The sequence below is a fragment of the Stegodyphus dumicola genome, chromosome 1 (genome assembly GCF_044657685.1).
Source record: "Stegodyphus dumicola isolate Sdum_Otavi_A_Nest chromosome 1, ASM4465768v1".
In the NCBI taxonomy this organism is placed as follows: Eukaryota; Metazoa; Arthropoda; class Arachnida; order Araneae; family Eresidae; genus Stegodyphus; species Stegodyphus dumicola.
The window spans coordinates 22,515,785-22,540,755 of NC_140768.1; the positions used below are offsets into that span (position 1 = coordinate 22,515,785).

Sequence of the window (24,971 nt, forward strand, 5' to 3'; positions counted from 1 at the left end):
CATATCAATACGATATCCAGCCGTCCACATGAGTTGAGACTTCTTAAAAATAGGGGGATAGTTATATACGTAAAGCACGTTTGCAAGAGAAGTACTGATTGCATCAATCCATCTTTACTCATTTTCATCGAAACTTTTGAGTTAAGAATTATTTGAATTTAAAAGGTTTCTTTAAAGGTTTTACTCTGATCTTAAGAACATTTATTAAAATCAAAGATAGCGTACACGAAGATGATTGCTGTATTATATTATAGAGTCTTTAAGCTATTTGGAAGTAGGACACTTGAAAAATGAGCAATGCCACATTCAGACGAGAACAACCAGAATTGAAACTTGTGGCTGCTGAAAGGATTTCTTGCTTCATATGTACAAGATTATGAATCTTTAACCTTTTTACTGTTAGTAGGTGTTTTCACATATATTCAAAACTCAAATCGACTTTGCAATGACTGTGGCCTGAGTCGATTCCCACTTAGTTGTTCTCGGAAATTAATATTTAAAGGATTTCTCTTAATCTTCACAGCTACATTAGGACTCACTTCTGGAAAAAGCTGCTGCTAATCCAGTTCTTTCATGCTCTCATTTAAAGAAATATTTCCAGCGTATATAAAGCAAGCTGTGTTTGCTTGTATGAAAAAATCTCACCATTGTTTTTTGGGTACTTTGCATTGCAGATTCAACATCGTTTAACTACTGTTCACTTCGAAATAATACAAAATAGAATATTAAAATGATAATTAGATCTTTTGAAAAATTAACCCAACAGAGGTCAAGAGCTTAATACCACTGAACACTAGCAGCGTTTATATGAAATTCAATTCTTACCACAGAGATTAGCTTCCATTATTGTTAGAACGATTTTTCACACATGTCATATAATGCAAACCGATTTTCCCTTTGTGTCCACCATATGGCATCTTTTTGAAGCAGACAGGTTTTCTGCTCCACTATAACTTACAGATTATTTTTAAATATTTTGTTATAATTTCATGAAAAATATTTAGCAAGTTGAATTTATAAACACGTAGCTTTTTAACGTAGACTCATTTAAATTTTTTAATCAAATAACTATTTGAAATTGGTATTATTATGATTATTCGTTTAAAATTCTTTATACGTGTTATATTTATATCTATTTCATAATATCTGTTTTAATATATCTCCATCTTTGATTACAGAGGAAAAAATTTAGAAAAAATATCAAGAAAATTCTTTAAGTCTTATGATGATAAGAGTGTTAGTAATGTATAGAAATCTGAATATATAACTGAATGTAACATTAATCTTCTTAACTGAGCATTGCAAAAATTTTATAATCAGAAATGGAATAATACTTCAGTTTGGGGGTAAGTCACATAATGTCTATGAATATATTAGAACATTAATTCTCAGTGCTTTAGCACTAAAATTTCATCTGTTTCAAGTTTATTAATCATTAAAAAAGATGAATAAAGACCTCAAATTTGCAATTAAAAATTAATTTCTAATGACTTTTATTTTAGATAAGCCAGGACCTCCTCAAGGACCTTTAGAGATTACTGACATTTCTCCAGAGAACTGCTCTTTGTCATGGAAACCACCAGCGGATGATGGAGGCAGTCCCGTTACAAACTATGTCGTTGAGAAATTAGACCCTTCATTGAATGTAAGTAAATTGTTAGGGGGAGTAATGATTAAATATTCTTAGTCCATCCTTTATAGTCTAGCATTTGTCTTGTTTTTGTGCACTTAGCTTCGCAATCTATCAGTTAAATTTTAATTGTCAAAGAAAATGTTAAACACATAATTACACATGAAATATCTATTGGTAACTCGTTAATGTTTATTCTAAGCAGTCATTTTTAATTTTCTTTCTTATTCTTCTGCTTTCGTACGCATAATAGCCAGTTCCGGGAGATTTAAGTCTTGTTCCTGTTGTAAGATTTTTTTTTCACTCATTACCGTATGCCTGCGAACATGTAATGGGAAAGCACGTCTGTCTAGCAATCGGAATGTTTGGAATTCGAGTCCCGACGAGGCCATTGCGCATTTTTCACGTCTGTTGAACCAAAATAAAATGCTTCCTAATTGTTCTGCTAACATAATAGCTTTTTCCAGCACAATGTTAAATGTAAGATTTAGCATCTGTGTTAGGCTTAAATTTATGGCAGTACAACTAAAAATAGTTGAGAGTTATTTTTTCAGCTTGCAGAAGGACGTTACTTGCACAGTCTAATAAATATTAATCTCCTATGCAAAAATTTAGTAAAATCTTTAATTCCTTATCTTTGAAGGATAGAAATCTAAATTAAAAATTCTTAGCAAAATGAATCTATGACTTACATGCGTAGTATATATGTTTGTTGTAAGGTTCAGCTTCGACATCACACAGTGCAGAATAATCGGATCCGTAAATCCGAGGCATAATCCAACTATAAGGTGCTTTATGTGCTATAGCCATTGGATTTACATGCTTCTGGAATTAAGGAAATCATTTCGAAACACAAGTGGGAACAGAAAGGACAGCATAGCATAAACGTTTAATTGATTAGTTTAATCTAAAGTAAGAATCTAAGAAGGTTTGTTTTCATGACAGAAGAAATTCACAGGTTTCCAAGGCTTAGACAGTTTTCTTTACAATTTGTACAGATGACAACTGATCGAAATTAACAAGTTCCAGTCACCAAAAGCTATTATTTTTCCCAGAGGCGTAGTTAGGGTCTTCAGCGCCCGGGGACAACTAAAGATTATGCGCCCTTTTCTGTGGGAAAAGAATGGAAAACATTTCATTCTAAAATTTCGTAACATCAGTTTGGCTCCCCCTGAATGCTGCGCCCGGAAACAGATGTCCCCCTCTTGCCCCACCCTAGCTACGCTACTGATTTTTCCTATGACACATCATTCTTTCTAAATAGATATCAGTTGCTTAAATTATTTTTTTTCATAATATCTTTAACTAGAAACAATGCTTTCTGTAAACCAGATGCCTACAAAATTACTTTTCCCCCTTTTTTGCTGAAATGCATTATAACATCATTAATGTGCGATTTTAATATATTTGCAGGCTTGGATAAAAGTCAGTAGTTACGTCCGTGGCTGCCATTATGACGTCATTGGATTGGAGCCCAACAAGAAATACAGCTTTAGGGTCAGTGCGGAAAATCAGTATGGCATTGGACCACCTTTGACCTCAGAGAAGCCTATCATCGCCAAATTTCCTTTCGGTCAGTTAATAATTTTATACATTTATGTTATTTATTGACTCACCCTAAAAGGGAAGGAGTAAAAGGCAAATAAGGTAGAACTTTTTGGAGTGGAATTTTGGTTTCACCGGTTTGACTAAACTTTTATTAAATCTGTTCTTCATATCCGCATTTGAGGTTTTGCCTGCATTTATAAATTTTCTTTTCACGCTGTGTTATATACTACACATCTGTGAACACAGAGGTATTATAATATACAAGTACAAACTTATATCTTTGCAGTTTTCAGAAACTTACACAATTGAAAATACGTTGAAATACCAGAAACTTATCTAAATATCACTGTTCAAAATAAACAGTGTTAGGAATGATACCGTAAAACACATACAGTGGATGGACAAAAATATGGAAACACCTTGTGAAATGCATATTTGAAAAGAAAGATTGCTTTTAATGAAATATGTAGGTGGCGCTGACGTTTTTGACTACTGACGCCACCTATACAACTTCGTAAATGTGCTAAACAGTTCAGTTGTTGTCGGAGTACTGTTATGTGAGGTTGTCATTGCATTATGTCAGAGTTAACAGACTTCGAACGTGGGCAAATTATTGGAGCACGTATGGTAGGTGCTTCCGTAAGCAAGGTAGTCGAGGTGTTTGGTGTTTCAAGAGGTACTGTATCGAAGATTTATTCCGCATATTTGAAAAGCGGAAAAATATCATCTGCTAAATCACAGCGCGGACGAAAGTGTGTCCTGAGTGATCGTGACAGACGATCATTAAGGGCAATTGTGACGAAAAATAAGAAGACCACAGCTGCAAAAGTTACTGCTGAAATGAATGTTGTGTTACCGAACCCTGTGAGTATCAAAACAATTAGAAGGAAGCTTCATAAACAGGGAATTGCTGGCCGTGCTGCAATTGAGAAGCCACTCATCAGTGATGCTAATGCCCGTAACAGGAAAAGGTGGTGTTTAAGTCATAAAGCCTGGATTATAGAGCAGTGGAAGCGAGTAATATGGTCTGACGAGTCTTCTTTCACATTGTTTCCCACTTCTGGCCGAGTTTACGTCTGGAGAACGCCATCTCAAGCCTATAATACAGACTGCTTGTTGCCAAGAGTGAAACATGGCGGGGGTTCTGTTATGGTTTGGGCAGCCATATCATGGCTCTCTGCTAGCCCCGTGATAACTGTGTCAGAGCACGTGAACATTTTGGCCGATCAAGTTCATCCCATGGTACAAACTTTGTTCCCCGATGGTGACGGTGTCTTCCAAGACGACAAGCCCCTGTTCACACAGCTCACATTGTCCAGGACTGGTTTTCTGAGCACGAGGATGAAATGTCCCATCTCCCCTGGCCACCACAGTCACCAGACCTGAATATTATCGAACCTTTGTGGTCTACATTGGAACGGAAAGTGCGTTCTCGTTATCCACCGCCAACATCGTTATCTGAACTTGCCACCGTTTTGCAGGAAGAATGGTATAATATTCCCTTGGCAAACATACAGGAACTATATTTATCCATTTAGAGAAGACTGCAAGCTGTTTCGGATGCCAACGGGTTTCCTACACCATATTAAGCAAAGAAACATGTTTTTTAAAGGTGTTTCCATATTTTTGTCCAGCCCCCTGTAAGTCGAATAAATAGAATCTGAACCACATCCTGTGAGGCAATGATCTAAGTAGTGAGCTGATGACTAGGTTTCCAGTTTACTGAATGCTATATTTTATCCAAAAAGGTGTAGCTTTTTATGCATATAATACGTTAAAATGAAACTTCTACAATACTAAACGCGCTTAATAAATACTGTTTCAGTTGTTGCTCAGAAATCATTGTTAGGTTTTTGTATTGTACCTGAATATTTCGAAAGCAAAACGAGCTGAAACTTAAAAGAATTTCCACATAAATTTTGATTTCACCTAGAGTTATTGAAAATCTAAGATTTAAAAATGCTCTTCTTACAGAAAATATTCGCTTTCGTATTTTAATTTTGGTGTAAGAAATTAGGGACATATAATTATAAAATGTAATGAGACATTCCTTTTTTCTTCAGATGTTCCTAGTCCTCCTGGCACGCCTCAAATCACGGACTCCGATGAGACAAGTGTGAATCTGATATGGGAGAGACCAAAAAGTGATGGCGGGTCCAAAATTCACGGGTACCAAGTTGAATATCGGGATCCTAGAGATGGACGGTGGAAGCCGGCTTCTGATCAGTTAGTAAAGGATACGTCATTTAGAGGTGAGTAATTTCTCAATATTTTTCCTGCAAAGGAATAATAATTAAACTGAAATTAATAATTTATCTTGAAAATCGTAATTATCTCTTAAGTAGACTATTTTGTACTGACTGATTTTTTCCCCTGCAGTTGCCTTTTTAAGTCACTGTCGATTCGGGTAATATTTCTACGATGAATTATTATGCTAAAGTATCTAAATGTGAAATCATTATGAACATTAAGTCCAGTTTCTTGTTTTTTAGTACAGTCGCTATCTACCCTTGAGCAAACACTGTTGGTATAAGTCACATATTGGTGAGGCTATAAATTTTGCGTATTTTATTGTTGTTCTCGCAAATTCTCACGAGTTCAGCGTTTTTGTATATTGCCATGGAGAAAACATTAATAATAAATTAGCTTAGTGATCATCCTATCAATAAAGTTGCTGGATGAAAATTATTTAATCATGAATTAGCCGAATCCACAATAGTTCAGATGTTTTTCTCAGTTTTCGACATTAACTAACTGACCTACAAATGATCATTTCTTTCAGTCTTTCAGAACAAACTCCAATTAATCTTTGTGTAGTCACCTAGAGGTCTGTATCATTAAAGTATTCATTATCAATGTGCTAAAATAATTGAACACTATTTTTTATGGATTTTATCACTCACCAAGATAATTTGGCTGTTTAATTCTTCTTGTAAATTTCATTACACACATATAATTTGTTTTTAATGCAAATGGTCAATGCGTTTTATGGTTTTGCGCTATTTTATTCGTCATGGTTATTATATAATTGATTAAACTGAAACGAGATTCATAACATTTTTTTTTCTTCTCTCTTTTTAAGCATTTTTAAATTAATTTATAGATCAGATACATGTGGAATATTTTTAAGAGGAAAATATTATAGACCATATGGTAAAAGTGTATTTAGAAATGAATTATTAATTTATTCCTGCTCATCTTTTGCAGTTCCTAATTTATCTGAAAATGAAGAATATGAATTCCGTGTTAAAGCTAAAAATGCAGCTGGTTTCAGTCTACCTAGCAAACCGACTGCTACTTTCAAAATCAAAACCAAATCAAGTGAGTATTTTCCTCACATTATAAAAAATTTAAATATTGCAATAATTAGACGCAGATCATATAAATTTGTTATTTTCTAAATTTGCAGGTGTTCCTTCACCTCCTCAGAACGTAAGAATTGGTAAAGTTGGCAAGAGTTATGTCGACCTGAAATGGGATAAACCTCGATCAGATGGTGGAAGCAAAATTACAGGTAGGCTTTTGTATATCATGGTATAACCAAAGACAGAAAAATGCTACTTAATTCAAATTACTAATAAATATGTTGTTTAAATGCTTTGCAATATTATGAAATGTAAACTAGCTGTGAATTGTTTCACTTACAGATGGAAACATATTACCAATTTTCGAGGAATCCATATATATTTAACTCTAAACATAAATTTTAAACGAGGTTCATTCGAATGTGGAGCCCCTGTTCTGATAACGTCCACATGAGCTGAGACTTCTTAAAAATAGGGGGATAGTTATATACGTAAAGCACGTTTGCAAGAGAAGTACTGATTGCATCAATCCAACTTTACTCATTTTCATCGAAACTTTTGAGTTAAGAATTATTTGAATTTAAAAGGTTTCATTTAAAGGTTTTACTCTGATCTTAAGAACATTTATTAAAATCAATGATAGCTTACACGAAGATGATTGCTGTATTATATTGTAGAGTCATTAAGTTATTTGGAAGCAGGACACTTCAAAAATGAGCAATGCACTCAGCGGAACTCGAACCACGGACCTCTTGAATACGCGTCGAGCGTGCTGACCACTACACCACGAAGGCATGCTGAGAAGGCGGGAAAAATACCTTATTGTATTTATAATATATCTATATAAACATGCGTTATCAGTACCATCTTATCCTTTTATTCGAGCAATCTTCCTCTTTATTTTAGGTTACATTTTGCATTTAAAACTCTGTTCGAATATGTTAAGGTCTTAAGAATGTCCATTAAGCAATGATTTTTTTATATCAATAATACCATCGGGTATATGGAAAGTATCATCGCGTCCTTGCTAATACAGTTCTTATGCTTAGGAATGGTGGATCGATTGGTTGATAGTTACACATCAGCCATAAATTTTATTCAAACGTATATTTAAGGACTAAATATATATTCTATCATTAAATATCACAGTAACATCTTCAAAATATTTCAACGCAGTGTTTATAAAGCTTTCAGATATTAATTTGTTATCTCAGTATGCCTTACTAAACACACAACTTATTCCTATATTTGGGAATACAGAGTACAAGAATTACAAGATTATATAAATTAGTTGTCATTGAATTTTTAATTAAACTGCTGTGATTGTCCTCTTCTAAGAGGACTATTATGGTTGTCCGCTTCCAAGTTGCAAAAGTTAAACTGATAAGTATGTTTCGCTTCTGTGATTGGCAGGTTTGTAGTTATCAATAAAATCTTACTTATTATTTTATATGTTAAGTCTTATTATTTTATATGTCCAGTAGTGATTACTTTAAAGATTTCAATTATGATATATGACTAATGCATATTGAGTAGAAATGTGACCAAGTAACTGACTTAGCAGTGATAAGTTATTTTTATAACTTAATTTAAGTCTTCCATGTTCGCGGTATAAAATGACTGAAATATGAATCAATACTTGCATAGGTTACATTGTGGAACGGAGGGAAAAGAACAGCAATGTATGGATCCGGGCAAATGATTACATGTCACCAGACTGTGAGTATACAGTACTCAACCTTATGGAGAACCACGAGTACGAGTTTAGGGTAATGGCGGTGAATGCTGCTGGCAAGAGTGACCCTAGCGCTACCACTATGCCTGTCAGAGTCACGGAAGTTGCCGGTAAGTGGATTTATCTATATTCTGGCGCTTTACAAACGTGCATATGTCATAAAGAAAAGCAATTTGCTATATTATCATCCTTACATCAAATCAAACATTCAGTCCTTACATCATCCTTAGTCAAAGCATTATATTCCGACTTTATATTGAATTCTTAGATCAGACCTGAGGAAATTGAAATCAATTAACAAAAAAGCGGAAAGGAAAAATTAAATCTATTTACACTCTTTTGGGGAAGGGAAAGGAAGCATCCAGAAAAAAATAACCAGATTATGTCGAAATATGGCAGAGAAATATCTCTTTCTGGAGTTCAAGTGATTTAAGTTTCGTGGCTAATTAATGCTAATTTCAGTCACAGCGTATGTTTCTAGTGAACACCTGGCACCTTAAAAAAACACCTATCAGCTACAGGCTGTGATAAATTTTCTTATCGCCACTTCGGAGTTTCCTTTACAGATTATTTGTAATGTTATTACGATGGGCTAGAAAAACCTCGTATACAACTAACTGGAGAGGGGCCGAAATTTCGAGTTGTGTGAAACCGTCACGTCTAGTAATATACAGCCATTCGGGTCGTGCGAACGCGGCTACAAATGTTTCCACTGCAATGTTACTGCAAAATGCTCATCGCCATGAAGGTTATGGAAAGCCAATGTGCAAAACTGCAAGGCAAGATAGGCTGATTGTCCGACAAACTTGAACTGCGATAAAATTCATCACTATCTAGGATATATAGTATTATAATTTATTCCATGTCATCTGTAGCACTTTTCACCATTTCACGATGCTTGGCCGATTTAGGGTTACGATCTCATCCTTTAAGATGTCTGCCTTTACCATCTCGACATTTAAAACTTCATTCGCTATGGTGCCGTACCATAACATGGCGGCTGGCCTTTGGCTTTGCATTGTTCTTAATGAGGAATCCCGCTACAATCTTCAAGCAGATGATTTATGTATCCACGTATGTTAAAGGCTGGGCTAGCGTTCTTAAACAGAACTTATTGTCTTAAGGTTCGCGGCAATGCTCCTGAAGTTGTGGCTGCTATCTCTTATGAAAGCAGATTGCCATTGCTAGTCATTCAGACAGCACAGTGATTTGATGAGAACATACTGTGAATAAATGTGGTATCCTTCATTGCATGCCCCTCTGGGGGCCGTTTCTAACAAGATACTGCTCGAGCCCATATGGCTTAAATACTTCTGAAATGACTCAGTCCTTTTTAACACTTTCTTGGCCAGCAATAAGCATCAAGGTCCCCAGACATTTCGCCAGTTGAGCATTCATGGAAAAAGGCTATGCTGTGAAATAAGGGCACCGCAGATTATCGAAGTTCTGGAAAAACAACTGAAGGACGAGTCATAAAGTCTCTCTCAGAATGGCACTGGTAATCTGCATCATTCTTTACATATGGCGACATTCTTCGTAACGGAAGAGATTTCTCAAATCACTAATTATAATATTTAAGCTATAGCTTCTGCTATCCATTATGTTGTCCTGAGGTCTTAAAATTGTATTTTTTTCAAAACTTTTCAGTAATTTACTATCGGAACCATGTAACGGAACCATGTTTCGGAAACATGTAACAATATCGGTACATGTTTTTTCAAAAAATGAATAGATTATTCGTAAGCAATCCAAAGGTAATCCTGTCTGTAGGAACCTAAGGGATCATTTTCTTTCAAATTTCGTTCTGTTCTCCTGACTTGGCATCAGCTGATTTCTGGGTTTTTCTAAAATTAAAGACTCTTATGAGTGGAAGAGAACTACAAAAATAGAGATGTCCTCATAATAATTCATCAAGCGATGTAAAATTAATTTTAAAATGTTACGAACAATGGGCACATAATCCGAAGAAATGCTCCGAGATTATTGGTGATAAACAATTCAGCTGGTTATCTAAATCACGTTTATGCAAGTGACTGAGCCATTAGACCCTTCACGTAATACATAACTTTAATAAAAAGTAACTATATTTTTTTTTTCTTGAGAAGGACAAACTAAATTATTTTGTAACTTTAACTTTTGTGAATTTGTCATGTAAAACGAGATATTACTTTTTGCATAAGCTAATTTTATTGTAAAAGAATACAGTGTCTTCCTACCAAATTTCTGTTAAAATTAATTTCATTTTATTTTATGTGTTACCGGCAAAGTATGAAACGCCGGCATTCTGTAGAATGCCTAGACACTGTATATAATGCCGGAAGATTTTAGGCAAATTATGAAATAAGAGAATTATTACATTTACCTAGACATTGTATTATAATTTATTCCATGTCATCTGTAGTACTTTTCACCATTTCACGATTCTTGGCTGATTTAGGGTTACGATCTCATACTTTAAGAGGTCTGCCTTTACCATCCCGACATTTAAAACTTCGTTCGGTATGGTGCCGCACCAGATCATGGCGGCTGCTGCCATGTTCTGGTGCCTAGGCATTCTATAGAATGACAAATGCTCTTTAGGCAAAGTATGGAAAAAAAGTTATGATACGGCTATTACAAGGCTATTTAAAAGACGTTCATTCCTCTAAAATAAAAATGTTATTTGGAAAAATTAATGAAAGAGTGCCATTAAAAAACTGTTCTTCGAAATATGTAAAACAGAAAAAAAATTGTGAGGTGATCTTGATACAGCGTAATAAATTTGTATTTTCTATCTGGCTTAGACTGGGAATCGGTAAGATCTACCTGACAACGGAAGTTAAATTCAGAAACAATCATAAGTTTCACATCAGTGCCCTTTCTAATACCCTTTTTTTCGGGGGGGGGGGGGGGGCAAGACTCACAAAGGTGGTTGTTACAGTTCAATATCATTACGTGTAACGTTTTTCTAATGGGTTGAAAGTTCTTTCGACATTCTGTCACGTCGTCTTTCTTAGGATAAATGAATGTACTTTTGTTTTTCACAAACATCACAACCTATATATATTTATAAAATAATATATATATATATTAAATAATATATAGTGTTTATAAAGATTCGGCGGCCAGTAGTCCCTTGGCTCCTGCTTAGTAGTCATTTTGGCCTTTTTACGTCATTTATTAACTTCTGGTAAATAGTTTCGGTTCTTCGAAACGAATCGAAAATGTATTTCCTACTTTGCCGGTTTGCCATTTGGCATTCTATAGAATGCCTAGGAAACGTGTGAAATATGAATCGTTTCATACATTGCCGGATAGTTTTAGGTATTATATACAATGCCTAGACATTCTATAGAATGCCGGGTTTCATACTTTGCGGGTAACATGTGTATTAAAAATGTTCTTTTCTTTCACAGATGGCATGAAACCCGAGTTTATTCGAACCCTCTCAAACAAAAGCTGCAACCTCAATAAAAGCGTTACCCTCGAATGCGAAGGCGTTGGAAAGCCTTTCCCTACTGCCAGATGGTAAGTTCAATATATTGCGATGGCTTGCTATTCGTTCTTTAGGAATTCTAGTTTGCATTAATCGACGTGCTTGAAAATTTATTGTGCGTTATTAAACTGCTAGTAAAATTTATGGATTCTTTGCATTGCTCTCAACTGTTAGTAACAATCTTAAATTGAGAATACTCTATAAGCTATATATATTATTTTTAATCCATCTTATGTTTTCTAAGATAGTTAACAATACATATCACATGAATAATAATTATACAGGGTGTTTATAAAGTCCCGGACCCATTTTGATGTTTAATAACTCATAAAATAATAAAGATAGATTAAAATTAATAAATAGATGATTAGATAGACTAAAAACGTTTCATGACCTTTGTCCTGAAACTTTTGTCAATGACCCTTGTCATGAAACCTTGTCAATGAACTTCCACGTTCCGTCGCACGGAGAATATAAAGTCGATATTTAATTTCACGCCTGGTACCGGCAAGCACGTCGGCATCCACAGAAGCTATTGCGGTTGTAATTCTGGCTTTATCAAGGTTCGACACTCTCCTCCTGTAAACGTTCTCCTTTACAAATCCCCAAAGGAAAAACGTCCAGCGGCGTTATATCAGGTAACCAAAAACAAAAGAGAGAAAAATGCAATTAATCAGCACACAATATTTAGAAAAGTACAGATATTTAAATGAAAAAATTAATTTCAGAAATGAAATTATCTGAAATTAACCACACGCGCAGACGATATTTACAAAAGTAAAGATATTCAAACTTTCATTATTTTATGAGTTTGTTTATATCTTCATTATTTTATGAGTTATTAAGCATCAAAATGACTCCGGGACTTTATAAACATCCTGTATAAATGTGCCATTAATATACAATTACAATACAAAAATATTCGATGCGGCTAAATAACTGCATGCTTTAAGTAAATGCAATTTACTTCCGTCAGCGTGTATGTAAACACATAAATAGAAGCAGTTTTCCTGGCCAATATTCGTTCAGTTGTTTAAATTGTCAGCAGTTTTCTTTTCTAAAAATGGCAATATGAGTTTATGCCTTCCCTTCTCAGGTTTAAAAATGCCCGAGAGATCCATCCGGCTGGGCGGATCGTGCAAAAAGATTTGGATACTGGTGTTTTCAAGCTTGTTTTCTCAGAGCTCTGGGATACCGATGAAGGAGAATACACCTGCGAGCTCAGCAACAGTCTTGGATCCGTCAAGTGCTCCGCTAGTCTCAGTATTGCCTGTAAGTTTAAACCATGCTTTATCGTTTTTTTCTAAGATTTTTTATGTGTTTTCGTAAGAATATCTCGTAAATATCCTTGAGCAGACATCGCATGCGTTATAATTCATTCACTTGTCCTATTTCTTATACACTGTGACGTATTTAATAACTAAATATACGATACCCATTACAAATCTTCTTAAATTTTTCTAATATTTAATATACAAAGTACTTACAATTTTGGTGTCCATAATACCTTTGATATGTATGCAGCCACTGAATAGCAATTTATGATATACATGGAGCTTTATTAACTAATTTCATAGGATTCATAATTCTGTTCGTTTCATTTCAGCCGCTCCTAAAATTGAGCGATGCCCGAACGAGGTGACATTCCCAGAGCACGACAATGGAAAAATCAAAATATTCTATTCGGGAACGGGTCCATTCGAAGTACAGCTTTTCAAGGACGGTTTAGAAGTGAAAGAAGATAAACATCTCAAGTTCACGGTTTTCGATGACTATGTCATTATCTACTTACGGGAAGCGCTGAAGACAGATGAAGGAAAATACAAGTTTATTGTGAAAAATGATAGCGGTCAAGCGGATGCCACTTTTGCCCTTAAAGTAACAGGTAATATTACCATTTTAGCAAACAGTTTAGTAAACAACTTTAGCAAGTTTCGTAAACATTTTAGCAAACAATTTTAGTTTAAAGTATATATTAATATTGTCCCTTATGTGACAAATTGCGTTTTAGACTGTAAAGACATTAGGTTAATTGGAAAAGCCGGAGAGATGAAAAATGAGCAATCGCCTTCGCAGGGAATTGAACCACGGACCTCTGGAATAATACCGGCCCAGCGTGCAAAACCACTACACCACGAAGGCACGCTAGGAAGGCGGGAGAAATACCTTATATACTCCCGCTTTTAAAGGGCGACTGGTGTTTTTAGGGGACCCAATCGCCAAATCCTGGGTGTGAAGAATCCTCATCCACAACCCTTTTAGTTCGGGCGACACTGTAGAGACATTAGAATTTTTTTAGAAGAAGGATAATTGAAAAATTAGCAATCGCTTTCGCCGGGAATCGAACCACGGACCTCTGGAATACCGTCTCGCGTGCAGAACCACTACACCACGAAGGCACGCTAGGAAGGCAGAAGAAATACCTTATAAGACCTTTTAACGTAGTTATTAAGAAGCAAAGGAATAAAATAATAAATTTTAGCTGATATAAAAAGTATAATGAAAGCTTTCAACTAAATCAGCTTTTAAATGGAAGTATATGATTCCACTCTTCTTTTGTTCTGAAAGTCTTACTTTGTGGATTTAAATGTCGATGAATTTCTCTCTTTTCGTGATTAAATAGTGATGGCTAAACTAATACTGGAACTGTAAGGCATGTAAAAGTAACTGGTTTTTTTCTTTCTGTAGAAACAAACGTTAGTTAATTGTTCGTTGTCTTATTTTTTAATTAAGTATATATTATTTGATACAATCTATCGAATAATATATACTTAATTAAAAAATAAGATAACGATATCATTGAATATCGTTGTCTTATTTTTTAATTAAGTATATATTATTTGATACAAATTATTTTAAACTAAAATTATTAAATGATAGAATCAAAGTTTTAAAGCATTTTGAAATGATATGTTAGAGAATTATGGGAAATGAAAATTCATCCACCTAAAGGTTTTCTTAGCTTGGATATTTTTAATTTATTAAAAAAAATAATGGGAAAAAAATATGATTTCAAGAACTTTTTTTAAACTGTACTAATCACACCTTCCCTTGCCCCGAAAAAAAAAATAGAAAATAAACTTTTTTTTCAAGTAGAAAAAAATAAATATTCTTGCATGCTTCACACTTGACTATAATCTCTTATAGAAACCTTATAATCTTATAAGTCTTATAACCTTCTTGAATAAATAATGATAAAAAAAAAATCAAGAGGTACAAAGTGGAAAAAAGTCAAATTTTTTAACATGTGTGTACAAATTTGCTTGAAACTTGATTCCCTTTTTTAGACAGAATTAAAGCCACATAATATTATCAGCAAATAACTTTGACGTAAACATACAGAGAAAAGTTCCCAACTATAAATAACACAAACAATAATTATTGGATAATTATATCTTCAATTTGCTTATCACTATGTTAGATTGTACATATAACAGTTTTCATGCATATTGTTCCTCAAGTTTAATTAGATTCCTTTCCTGGGGAATTATTCAAAGCAGAGATGGAGGTTAAGCAGATAGCCTTTATATGCTTTGACAAAATCGACTAATGTTGCTCAAGGATTAAAATGGACAAAACGTTTTTTTTTTAATAGGATCAATTCAGAATCATTCTCTCATTCAAATGAATTAGCAATTTCTTACGATTCACCACTCACTAACCTTGATGATGAATAAGATCGTGAATGGGTAGTAAATCATGAATGACAAGCATGAATGAAGCAAAGAGAGCAGTGGGATAGAAAGTATCAATTTAGTCAAGCCACTTTTTGAACTGCTGGACTGATTTCTTTCAAGCTCAATTTTTAGATTTCATAAAACCTCGTTTCTGCACATAACATAATAAAATTCCAGACTTGAAAAAATTTTCAAAAATGTTCGGAAATGATAAAAATTAAACTCGCTTTTAATATTTTTAATTTAAGAGGATAAACATTTGTTTCTCTTCTAAAATGGAAATCTAATTGCCCTTGAGCATTTCCAACAAGAGCTCTCAAGGTTGAAATCTAGCAGAGTTACTACTCTTTTCTGACGGATCAGTGTTTGCTCGTTCAGTAATCAATTCACAAGCGAATAATACATCTTTGCAAGGACTTTAAAACTATTTCAAGGCTACTCGGAGGAAAAAATTAGTTTAGAAAAGAGAGGAAAACTTTGTAATATGTACGGCACAAAATACAAGTATTTCGTAAGATTAAATTGGCTTGCATTTAATCCACAAGGTTCTTGTTACAGAAATACTATCATTTTCTTTTTATAAATATAATGTTTAACAGTTTCAAAGTTGTTCCTGTACAGAACTCTTCAGCCTCTAATTTCTTAATTTAACGGTACTTAGTCAACTAACATATCAAGGAATTCTGTTTCTTCTCAAATCATTCCTACTCAAAATTTCTCTAGGGTTTCACATTTAACACATCTAACCCCTTTATGCGCATATTTCTTGCTAAAGGATCTCAAGTATTGTCTGGCTTTAATTCAGAGTACATGAAAAAAAGTATATTCTCTTAAGAGTAAGAAACTATATTTTTTCGTAGCTGCATTCTTGAAATACTGTTATGAAAATTCTTAGTACTGAATAATGCTCCAATCAGTATTTATTTCGCTGTCTTCTCCTGTTATTAAATTTGTTGTGTGTGTTGTTAGGTCTTCCTGGACCTCCGCAAGGTCCACTAGAAGTGTCTGATATCACGCAACATACAGCAACTATAAGCTGGCGGCCACCGCTGTATGACGGAGGTAGCAAGATTACTCATTATATTGTAGAAAGAAAAGAAACAAGTCACAGTCAATGGATTGTTGCTTCCAGTTACTGTAGGGTAAGTAATCTCTACTTTTTTTAACTAGAGAAATCGTTTAATTATTGTATGAGAGAATACCTAGAATTTTATTTTTCTTTCAGGAACTGGTATTTACAGTGCAAGGGTTAACAGAAGGGGGTGAATACCTGTTCCGGGTGATGGCTGTCAACGAGAATGGCCAAAGTCAACCTCTGGAAGGAACTAATCCAATAATTGCTAAACTTCCATTTGGTAAGATGTTTTATTTGTCTAAAATGTTTTTTTTCTATTTTGAAACATACATTTCCAATGCATACATATCTTCAGGTTACTCGAGAGATTATGGGCTGAAGCATTGTTATATGCAAATATCATCTAAATAAAACCAAGTTTAAAAAAAAAAACTTGGAGGCGTATTTTAGCGCTGAAATATGTAAATACTGTATTATATACCATCTAAGAACACATGTATGTAAAAGATAAGTAATACGCATTACATATAAAAAAGTAAAATGAATAAAATTGTAAATTGTCAGTATTAAATGTAATTAGTTATTGAAAAGTCTTTTTAGAAAAACCGGATGTAAACCTACATTTATCCTAGTCATTTATCTACATTTATCTTGGAAACACAACGAATGTAATTAAAAGCGCGGAGTACGCAGAGGATTTTAAGAAAGCATACTATGCATAATCATAAATTTTTATGATATTTTTAAAAAATTTCACTTCCTAAATGCTTCCTTTTTTCAAGGGATATTCATGTTAAAATTATGAATATAAACAAACTTTTGTCCTGATGACGATTCTTTCTTTCAGATAAGCCGAGCGCTCCTGGAGTTCCTGTGGTAACTGAGGTCGGTGGAGATTTCGTCAATCTATCTTGGGAGAAGCCAGAGAGCGATGGAGGTAGCCGAATCCAAGGTTACTGGGTCGAGAAGAGGGAAATTGGTACTCTTGCTTGGCAAAGAGTTGGACCTAACCTGTCCATTACGACACAGGTGAATATTTCAAACTTAATTGAAGACAGACAATACGAGTTCCGAGTCTTCGCCGTCAATGAGGCAGGCATGAGCCCTCCATCTATGAACTCAACATCGGTGAAGATAACCGATCCCAACGGTAAGATGGTGTTTCTTGCAATTCTTGGCTAATTTTAATAAACGAACTTTGTGTTTTTTCTTTCCCACTTGTGCTAACATTATGAATTTTTTTGTTTTCAGCTCCTGTCCCGCCAGAATTCGTAATTCCTCTTCGAAATGTTATGGCAGTAGAAAATAAGAGTGCTCAGTTTACATGCAAAGTCTCAGGAAATCCTAAACCAACTATCACATGGTACGAAAAGCAATTCAGAGCTTTTGTCTTTAATTTATTTTCAATAAGCAATTATTCATTCATTATTTTTTGCAAAGCAGTTCCAATGTTTTCATCATTATCTTTTCCCCTAAGAAGCAGGGAAATTAGGCAAAAGGTTGCACTGTATTAATTTTGAGTGCCTTTAATATCATAACAGAAATACCATGATACCTAGTTCACCAGGCCGGCTCACCAGCGTCCGAGTGGTACAATGGCTGAATACTAGTTATTCGACCAGGATTCAAATCCAGGCGAATCGACTGGTGCATGGGTTTGTGCATGGGTCGTGGTTTTTTCCATGCGTAACGTAGATACGAGTCACTTTCCTTAGAAAGTCTTCCACGAAGATATCTCTCTTCTTTTCCAAATAGCCCTCGCATGGTGTATCATAATAAAGCAAACGAAACCAAACCATGTGATTATATGTGTAGATAAATAAAATTGTACGCAAATATTTCTCTAGGTACCTACTCTAGGTTAATGTGTCAAGATTACAAGTATGTTCGCGAAGAGTCATTTGAAATATGAAACGGTGGTACATTTATACGAGCATGCATGGTGTTGAATGCAAGTATGCAAACGAGCATGCATTGTATCGTGCAGGTGCCGCATGTCATTTTGTTGGATGGAGTTACATGTTTGTTGCATTTAGTCATTCAAATTGGCAACGATCTATACTGGTTATGAATAACACTAGATTTGTTGTATTATCATGTAATACAACAAATTATTTAAATTAATTACCGTCTGTAAAAGTAAAAAAGCAGATTTTTTTTCTTTTATACCTTTCCAGTATTACCGAAATTCGATATGGCATAAGTAGAGAGGCTCTTTTAAACAGTACCTAGCAAAGTAAATGCGACAGTGATAGAATTTAGAATGAAACATTTGGATTTCGATTTATTTCTACATTCGACTCATTTTTTTCCTCGATAAAAATTTAGATTAAAAGGAAATGTCTAAGGAACACTAGATAATTTTCTGAAAAGAACTATATAAGAATGGGCTTTAAGATATTTTGAGCAGATTCAAGCTTCAGCTTTAAGCATGGGCAAAGATATGTAGTAGACAAATGGCTTGTAAGAATTATTTCCTATATCGGTCGCTAAAAGGTAGACGAACTCACCGCTCATTTCATGTATTTATCAAGAACGTTGCCCATAGTGCATCACAGGGAGTAGATTGATTTTATACCCGTGTAGAAGGGGGCAGATGAAATAAATTATCAAATCTTACATGCGTGATGATACTACTGTCCTCTGTATCCACTACACATGAAGACGTTCATCTGAATTGTCAGCTATGTATTGGCGTAAAGCCAGTTTGTTCTAACCAGACGTAACAGCAATATTGAAATGGCACTTTTATGAAATATAGTGTAAACAACACTGAAGCGATATGAAATCCTAACATCAAAAATAAATCAGTGTAGATAAATAAAACTGTACGCAAATATTTTTCTAGGTACCTACTCTAGGTTAATGTGTCAAGATTACAAGTATGTTCGCGAAGAGTCATTTGAAATATGAAACAGTGGTACCTTAATAACTGCTGTAGTCGCCATGGTGTTGAATGCAAGTATGCAAACGAGCATGCATTATATCGTACAGGTGCCGCATGTCATTTTGTTGGATGGAGTTACATGTTTGTTGCATTTAGTCATTCAAATTGGCAACGATCTATACTGGTTATGAATAACACTAGATCTGTTGTATTATCATGTCCCAGACGTGATGTGAGAAAGATCGGATGATCTCGGAGGCTAAAGCAATTCAAATGTGCAAACACATCACCCAAATTTCGCTTATCTAGCACAACCCCTTCTTGGTGTTGAAATTTGATTTTCCATCAGTGTATTTTATTGGCAGTAGTATTTCTAAACACAAACTAAGCGCAATTTTTTATGCTTTCTTGTATATAACTTTTTTCCGGAAACTTTTTAAGTCTTACTTTTCCTTTTTCATAGCCATCTTTGATTAACAGATGAATATTTTATACTAAGTAGCTGATAACTTAAGATATTGTCCTCATAAGAAATTATCAGATATTCCAGTCATTTTAAATAAATTGTATGAATGACTGCGAAACGTCTGCATTAATCGAAACTTCGATTCAAGTTACGGTGTAGCACATTTGTCAGTCAAGTTTTCATTTTATCATGGAAGTATAATATGATAAAATTTCCTGTTCGTAATGACTTGGGAATCCGAAATGAGTAACGAATAACTTGCTCCCACTGCAATGTCGCTAATCATGGATGGATTTTGTTTATCAGTAGAAGAGAGAACACTAACATTTCTACATAAGTATTTATATCATATTTTTTTCCAGGTTTAAGGGCACCCGTGAGCTAATGGATGGCGGCAAATACACCATGCTGAAAGATGGGGATTCGTATTCATTGGTCGTGAGCGAGGTATATGGTGAAGATGCAGACGAGTACGCTTGTCGGGCCACCAACAAGGGAGGATCCCGCACGTCAAGAGCGGAGCTCTTCATCAAGAGTTAGTCTCTTTTCTTGTTTCTGTATTTATTAAATTTCTTCCGTTTTATAAATAAAATATATAGGTTCCAACAGAAAAGCAACTCAACATTAAATTAAACTAACAAATATAATAGCCATATAAACTTTTATTGCACAAATAGAAGAACGGCGGTGTACACTTTGTCTTCGCCGATGCAAATCAGTCAGAGTAATACGCTGTTTTCACAGTAGCTGCCGGCATTTGTGGCAAATACGCTGACTAAATTTCTCAGTTTTATTTATTCATTTGCGAATACTTGAAAGCAGTCGCTTTTGAACATAATTTCAGGGCCAGTAGGGAATTGCCTGACATAGTTTGCCATGGATTGCATCCTTGAGTTCATCAGCGTTCATCAGCATCATCGTCGGCAGCGTCAAATTTTAATCTTTTTGTGGAAATTTCGATCTACCCCATTCCATCTACCTATACTAGAAACAAAATGGCTGAATAAAGTCAGGTAGCCGCTGCCGATTAAAACTCGCATTCCTTTATGCTCTATTACAAGCTAAACTTTCAGATTATTCTAGACAGAATATCTCAGTTTATGTCCAGGTTTACAAGTATTATATATGAAGTGAAAATGCTGAACAAGAAGAAAAGAAAACAAATCAACTTGACAATAGAAATCAAAATAGATGACTTAAGATACTGGACAAAGATGAAGGTATTAGTAAAATTACCATAGATTTATCTGTTGAATGATATATAAAAGATATGAATAACCCATCGCCTCTTCTACAAAACGCAACATTATCGGTAAATCGACATCAACTCAGTTCGCATTAGGTCAAGTTTGGGAGACTGTACTGTATATGATAATGGATTATACTTAATTAAGTTTTTAGACTTTTTTAAAATTTTCATTGAAATTGTTTTAAAAAGGTGTAAACACTTTCTTTACTAAATCAACATTTGAATGTGCACTGATAATAGCCAAGCGAGCATTTTCATTGCTGAAAACTTTTACGAAAACGTGGGGTGTAAATTATATGATATATCATTAAATGTCTGTAATTTGTTCCATGCCTTATGAGTTTGTTTCTTTAAATTGCTTCAACATCAGTTTTTCACTTCCTAGTGCTTTTGTTCTGGATACTAATTTTAATCCAATAAATAGTTTAATTAAAGTTTCACTTCATTTTTGCACTTAAATATGAAAGCATGAATAAGGCCTAACTAATATACATAGTACCCCAAGTAGCACATGACGTAGCAAAGACGTTGCAAACTGGTCCGAGAGGTTGCAAAATGGTCACGGTAACGTCTTTGCTACGTTATGTGCTACTTGGGACATATCTGCTGTCATATTAATCAGTAAAATTAACGTTTAATGATATTTTGAAAAGAACTGGTCGTTTAGAATTTTTTGAGCTAAGCTTAGAGCTCTATACTTCGAACTAGGCTCAATTTGAACTCATTAAAACTCACAATACGGTGTCTTCTTGATTCCAAACACTGATATTCGATCTGTCTACCCCTGTTCTAAATAAGCAGTTTTACAAACAGCGACGACAAAACTAGTTTTATTCATGTTTGTGCAATAAAAATGTATATTGTAGAAGTAACATCGTGTTTAAGTAGCGGCTGTTTACTTGTAAAGCATTAATTTCAACTTATCTGAAGGAAAATGAACGTAGATTTGTTAGTGTCTTCCAGAAAATGTTCCTTGTTGGTAACATGAAACTTTCTCTTACAGCTGCGCCACATATTTATGTTCCTCCTCGATTCAGAGAGGTGGCATCTTTCGAGAAGGGTGAAAATGTAACCTTGAAAATTCCATTCACTGGCTTCCCCAAACCGAAAATCAAGTGGTCGAAAGAAGGAGAAGAGATCGAGAGTGGAATGCACTACGATGTTTCTGTTGGTGAGCGGCATGCACTCCTCACAATAAGAGATGTTCAAAAATATGATAATGGACCTTACAGAATTGTTGCCGAAAATGAACTTGGTGTGGATTCTGCTATCATCAAAGTCCAAATCAATGGTAGGTTTTTGATATCTGCCCTTTTTTTTTACTTCAATAGAGTGAATTTTTCATTTGCTAATTAATTATAAACTAAAAATTCACTATAAGCTTTTTAAGTTGCTGGATGTTCCAGTAGATTGGTTACATCTAAGTATGTAATAAAGGAAAGGAGAATTATCTTAGTTACCTATATATTATTAAAGACATAAAGTAAGAAATTTAGAACTAATGTTTCACAAAGACGAAAATTTTTGGAATTCATAATTAATAAATTTCAAATAATCATACAAATGCAACACAGAATTTTATATTTTTTAATATTATTAACAAAGAACTTGCATTATTTCTATATATTATTGTATAAATAAACAAACGAATGTATAGGAGAATTTAAAATGACGCATAATATTACTTTTAGATGCTAGTTAAAGATGAAATTAAGATTCTATATGGATAGAGAGTAATTTAATAATTTAAATTGAAAAATATTAATTATAGCATAAAGAGCTTTTTTTGGAAAGTAGAAATAGTGCAGCCATAATTAGCTGCATAGACAATTCTTTTCTTCAATCAAAACAGCATATCTTTCTTTTGGCTAATTAAATCTGATCAACTGAGTTATTTCTATGAATAAAAACAGTTGAATACGAAGAAACAGACATAAGGCATATCAAAATATCACTTTGATGTTCTAGAAATTGAGTCTAATTTTTAGAATGTGTAGTCACATCTTTTGTCTCGGCGATTAAATAAAAGATTTGGTTTCACAAAATTACTGAAGTGAATTCCATGCAAAATAAGTAAGTTAAGTTTTATTCTAACTCACTGACATATCTCTTGATATCTGATATTGTTTTACCAGGTATAAAAAAACTGTAAATATCACATGTCACACATGTAGAAAAGGTATCGTTAACTTTGGAAGAACATGAAAGTTTTGTAGCCATCTTTTATGATTTCTAAAGAAATATATTCGCATTCAATGCTACGTTTGAGAGCTAATAATTTAGCGAACAGACAGTGGTTCCGTTATTCCGTTAGCAATATTGTTACGAAATGTACAGGCGCGGTGGGATAGCTTCCCCGCAAAGCAGTTTTAGGGTTGCCATATTTGACGAGAAATCGTCCATTTGGCGACAAAATTGGCGATATGCCATGGACGGATGGAGAACCTTCTGGAACGAATTCTTACCGGTTTAGCACAGAATGTTCTCGAACACAAGCCGAAAGCTATAAAAACCCTGCTGGTCCGCAGTCAGAGTGTACGTGCCTTGTCTAGCGAGCTGATAGTCATTGAGCAAGTGTCTTGAAGTCTAGCGCCGAGTTGGTCAACGAGTGCATCGAAGAGTCTCTTAGTGTATCGTGGTTAGTGCATCGTCGAGAGAGTGTGTTAAGCTCTGTGTGTGCTCTGTGTGTCGTCGAGTGCATCGCGAGTTGTAGCGTGGAGAGTCTCGAGAGTACGTGAAGCTCCGAGAACGACCGAGCAGAGTCGGGAGCTGTACTCTGGTGCTTTGCAGTGAAGCTGTCTCCACTTTTATTGCCTGACAATGTGAAGGCTGTATTGCTGATTATTCCAGCGTGTTTATAGTAGATCTTCGACGACTGTAAAAGTGTTTCGGAGCTGTCCTGATTAATATTGGTAAATAAAAAAGTGTGCTTTGATACTTCATGAAGTGTCGTCGTTATTCACTCCAAATCTACAAACCCCGTACGAACGCGAAGGAAGAAAATAACGCAACAACTGGTGTCAGGAAAAAACGCAGCAATATTAAGGCTTTCCACAAGATAAAATCGTCTTGTATAATTCTCACGTTTATCTTAATTCATATATGAAAAATTTATTTATCTTGTTACTTAATTGCATGTAAGAATATTAACAATGTATATGCCCTTATCTGAGTTTACATGAATCCATTATATATCGTAGAGACTTTTAGAATTTTTCTATGCCAAGAAACTGAATATATGCGCAATGCCCTCGCCGGGATTCGATTTCCGGATCTCCCGATTACTCGTCGGACGTGCTATCCAGTTACACTACGAAGGCACGTGGAAAGGAGAGAGAAAATACCTTATAATCTGTTAATCTTTATATCTGCTAGCAATACCTCATTGGCTTCTATTACTATATCATTGAATAGCTGCCGAAAATGGAGCAGAAAACAGTGCCACTGACGAATTGCCTGCAGACAAAAATATTCATTGAACTACACGATCATTGATTAATAATGTTTACCAATTAATAAAGTGTTCGTTTGAACTGATTTGTTTAGTTTTCGAAGGCCAGTGTAACTGAGGAAAAAAATTAGCCGAAGATTAAAAAAATGTGCAGTGAAATCAAATTATGTATTAACACTTCGAAGAGTTTGAATAATGTTTTCAAAAATACAACAAAAATATATAAAAAGTATAAAAGTCATAAGATAAAGTCATAAGTCATAAGATTAAAAAAAGTTATTATCTGATCTTGGTATATAGATTTCAGTTTGACACTTGAAACAATTTTAAGCAATTACGTTATATTTACTAGTTTACAAATCAGGCCCCCAGAAGTTTAAGATACAGAACACAATATCTGGCATTTAAAGTAAGCTGTTCAAAATAGTAAAGACGAATGGCAGAAAAAAATAGCTTTGATATTATTTCATTGT

The 24,971-nt window shown here is 34.5% G+C and overlaps 1 protein-coding gene across 2 annotated transcripts in view; it reads left to right on the plus strand.

Annotated features, from left to right (window-relative positions):
* LOC118188284 (twitchin-like) overlaps positions 1 to 24,971 on the plus strand; it is a 384,165-nt gene that overhangs the window by 290,039 nt on the left and 69,155 nt on the right. For both annotated transcript variants that reach the window (XM_085813574.1, XM_085813575.1), the window contains 15 exons: positions 1,503 to 1,645; positions 3,044 to 3,203; positions 5,242 to 5,430; positions 6,386 to 6,499; positions 6,588 to 6,692; positions 8,131 to 8,328; positions 11,614 to 11,725; positions 12,790 to 12,965; positions 13,300 to 13,578; positions 16,340 to 16,512; positions 16,596 to 16,725; positions 17,293 to 17,595; positions 17,697 to 17,808; positions 20,161 to 20,333; positions 22,051 to 22,338. In XM_085813574.1, coding sequence (XP_085669700.1) covers positions 1,503 to 1,645; positions 3,044 to 3,203; positions 5,242 to 5,430; positions 6,386 to 6,499; positions 6,588 to 6,692; positions 8,131 to 8,328; positions 11,614 to 11,725; positions 12,790 to 12,965; positions 13,300 to 13,578; positions 16,340 to 16,512; positions 16,596 to 16,725; positions 17,293 to 17,595; positions 17,697 to 17,808; positions 20,161 to 20,333; positions 22,051 to 22,338 — 2,655 coding nt within the window. The remainder of the gene's footprint in view (positions 1 to 1,502; positions 1,646 to 3,043; positions 3,204 to 5,241; positions 5,431 to 6,385; positions 6,500 to 6,587; positions 6,693 to 8,130; positions 8,329 to 11,613; positions 11,726 to 12,789; positions 12,966 to 13,299; positions 13,579 to 16,339; positions 16,513 to 16,595; positions 16,726 to 17,292; positions 17,596 to 17,696; positions 17,809 to 20,160; positions 20,334 to 22,050; positions 22,339 to 24,971) is intronic.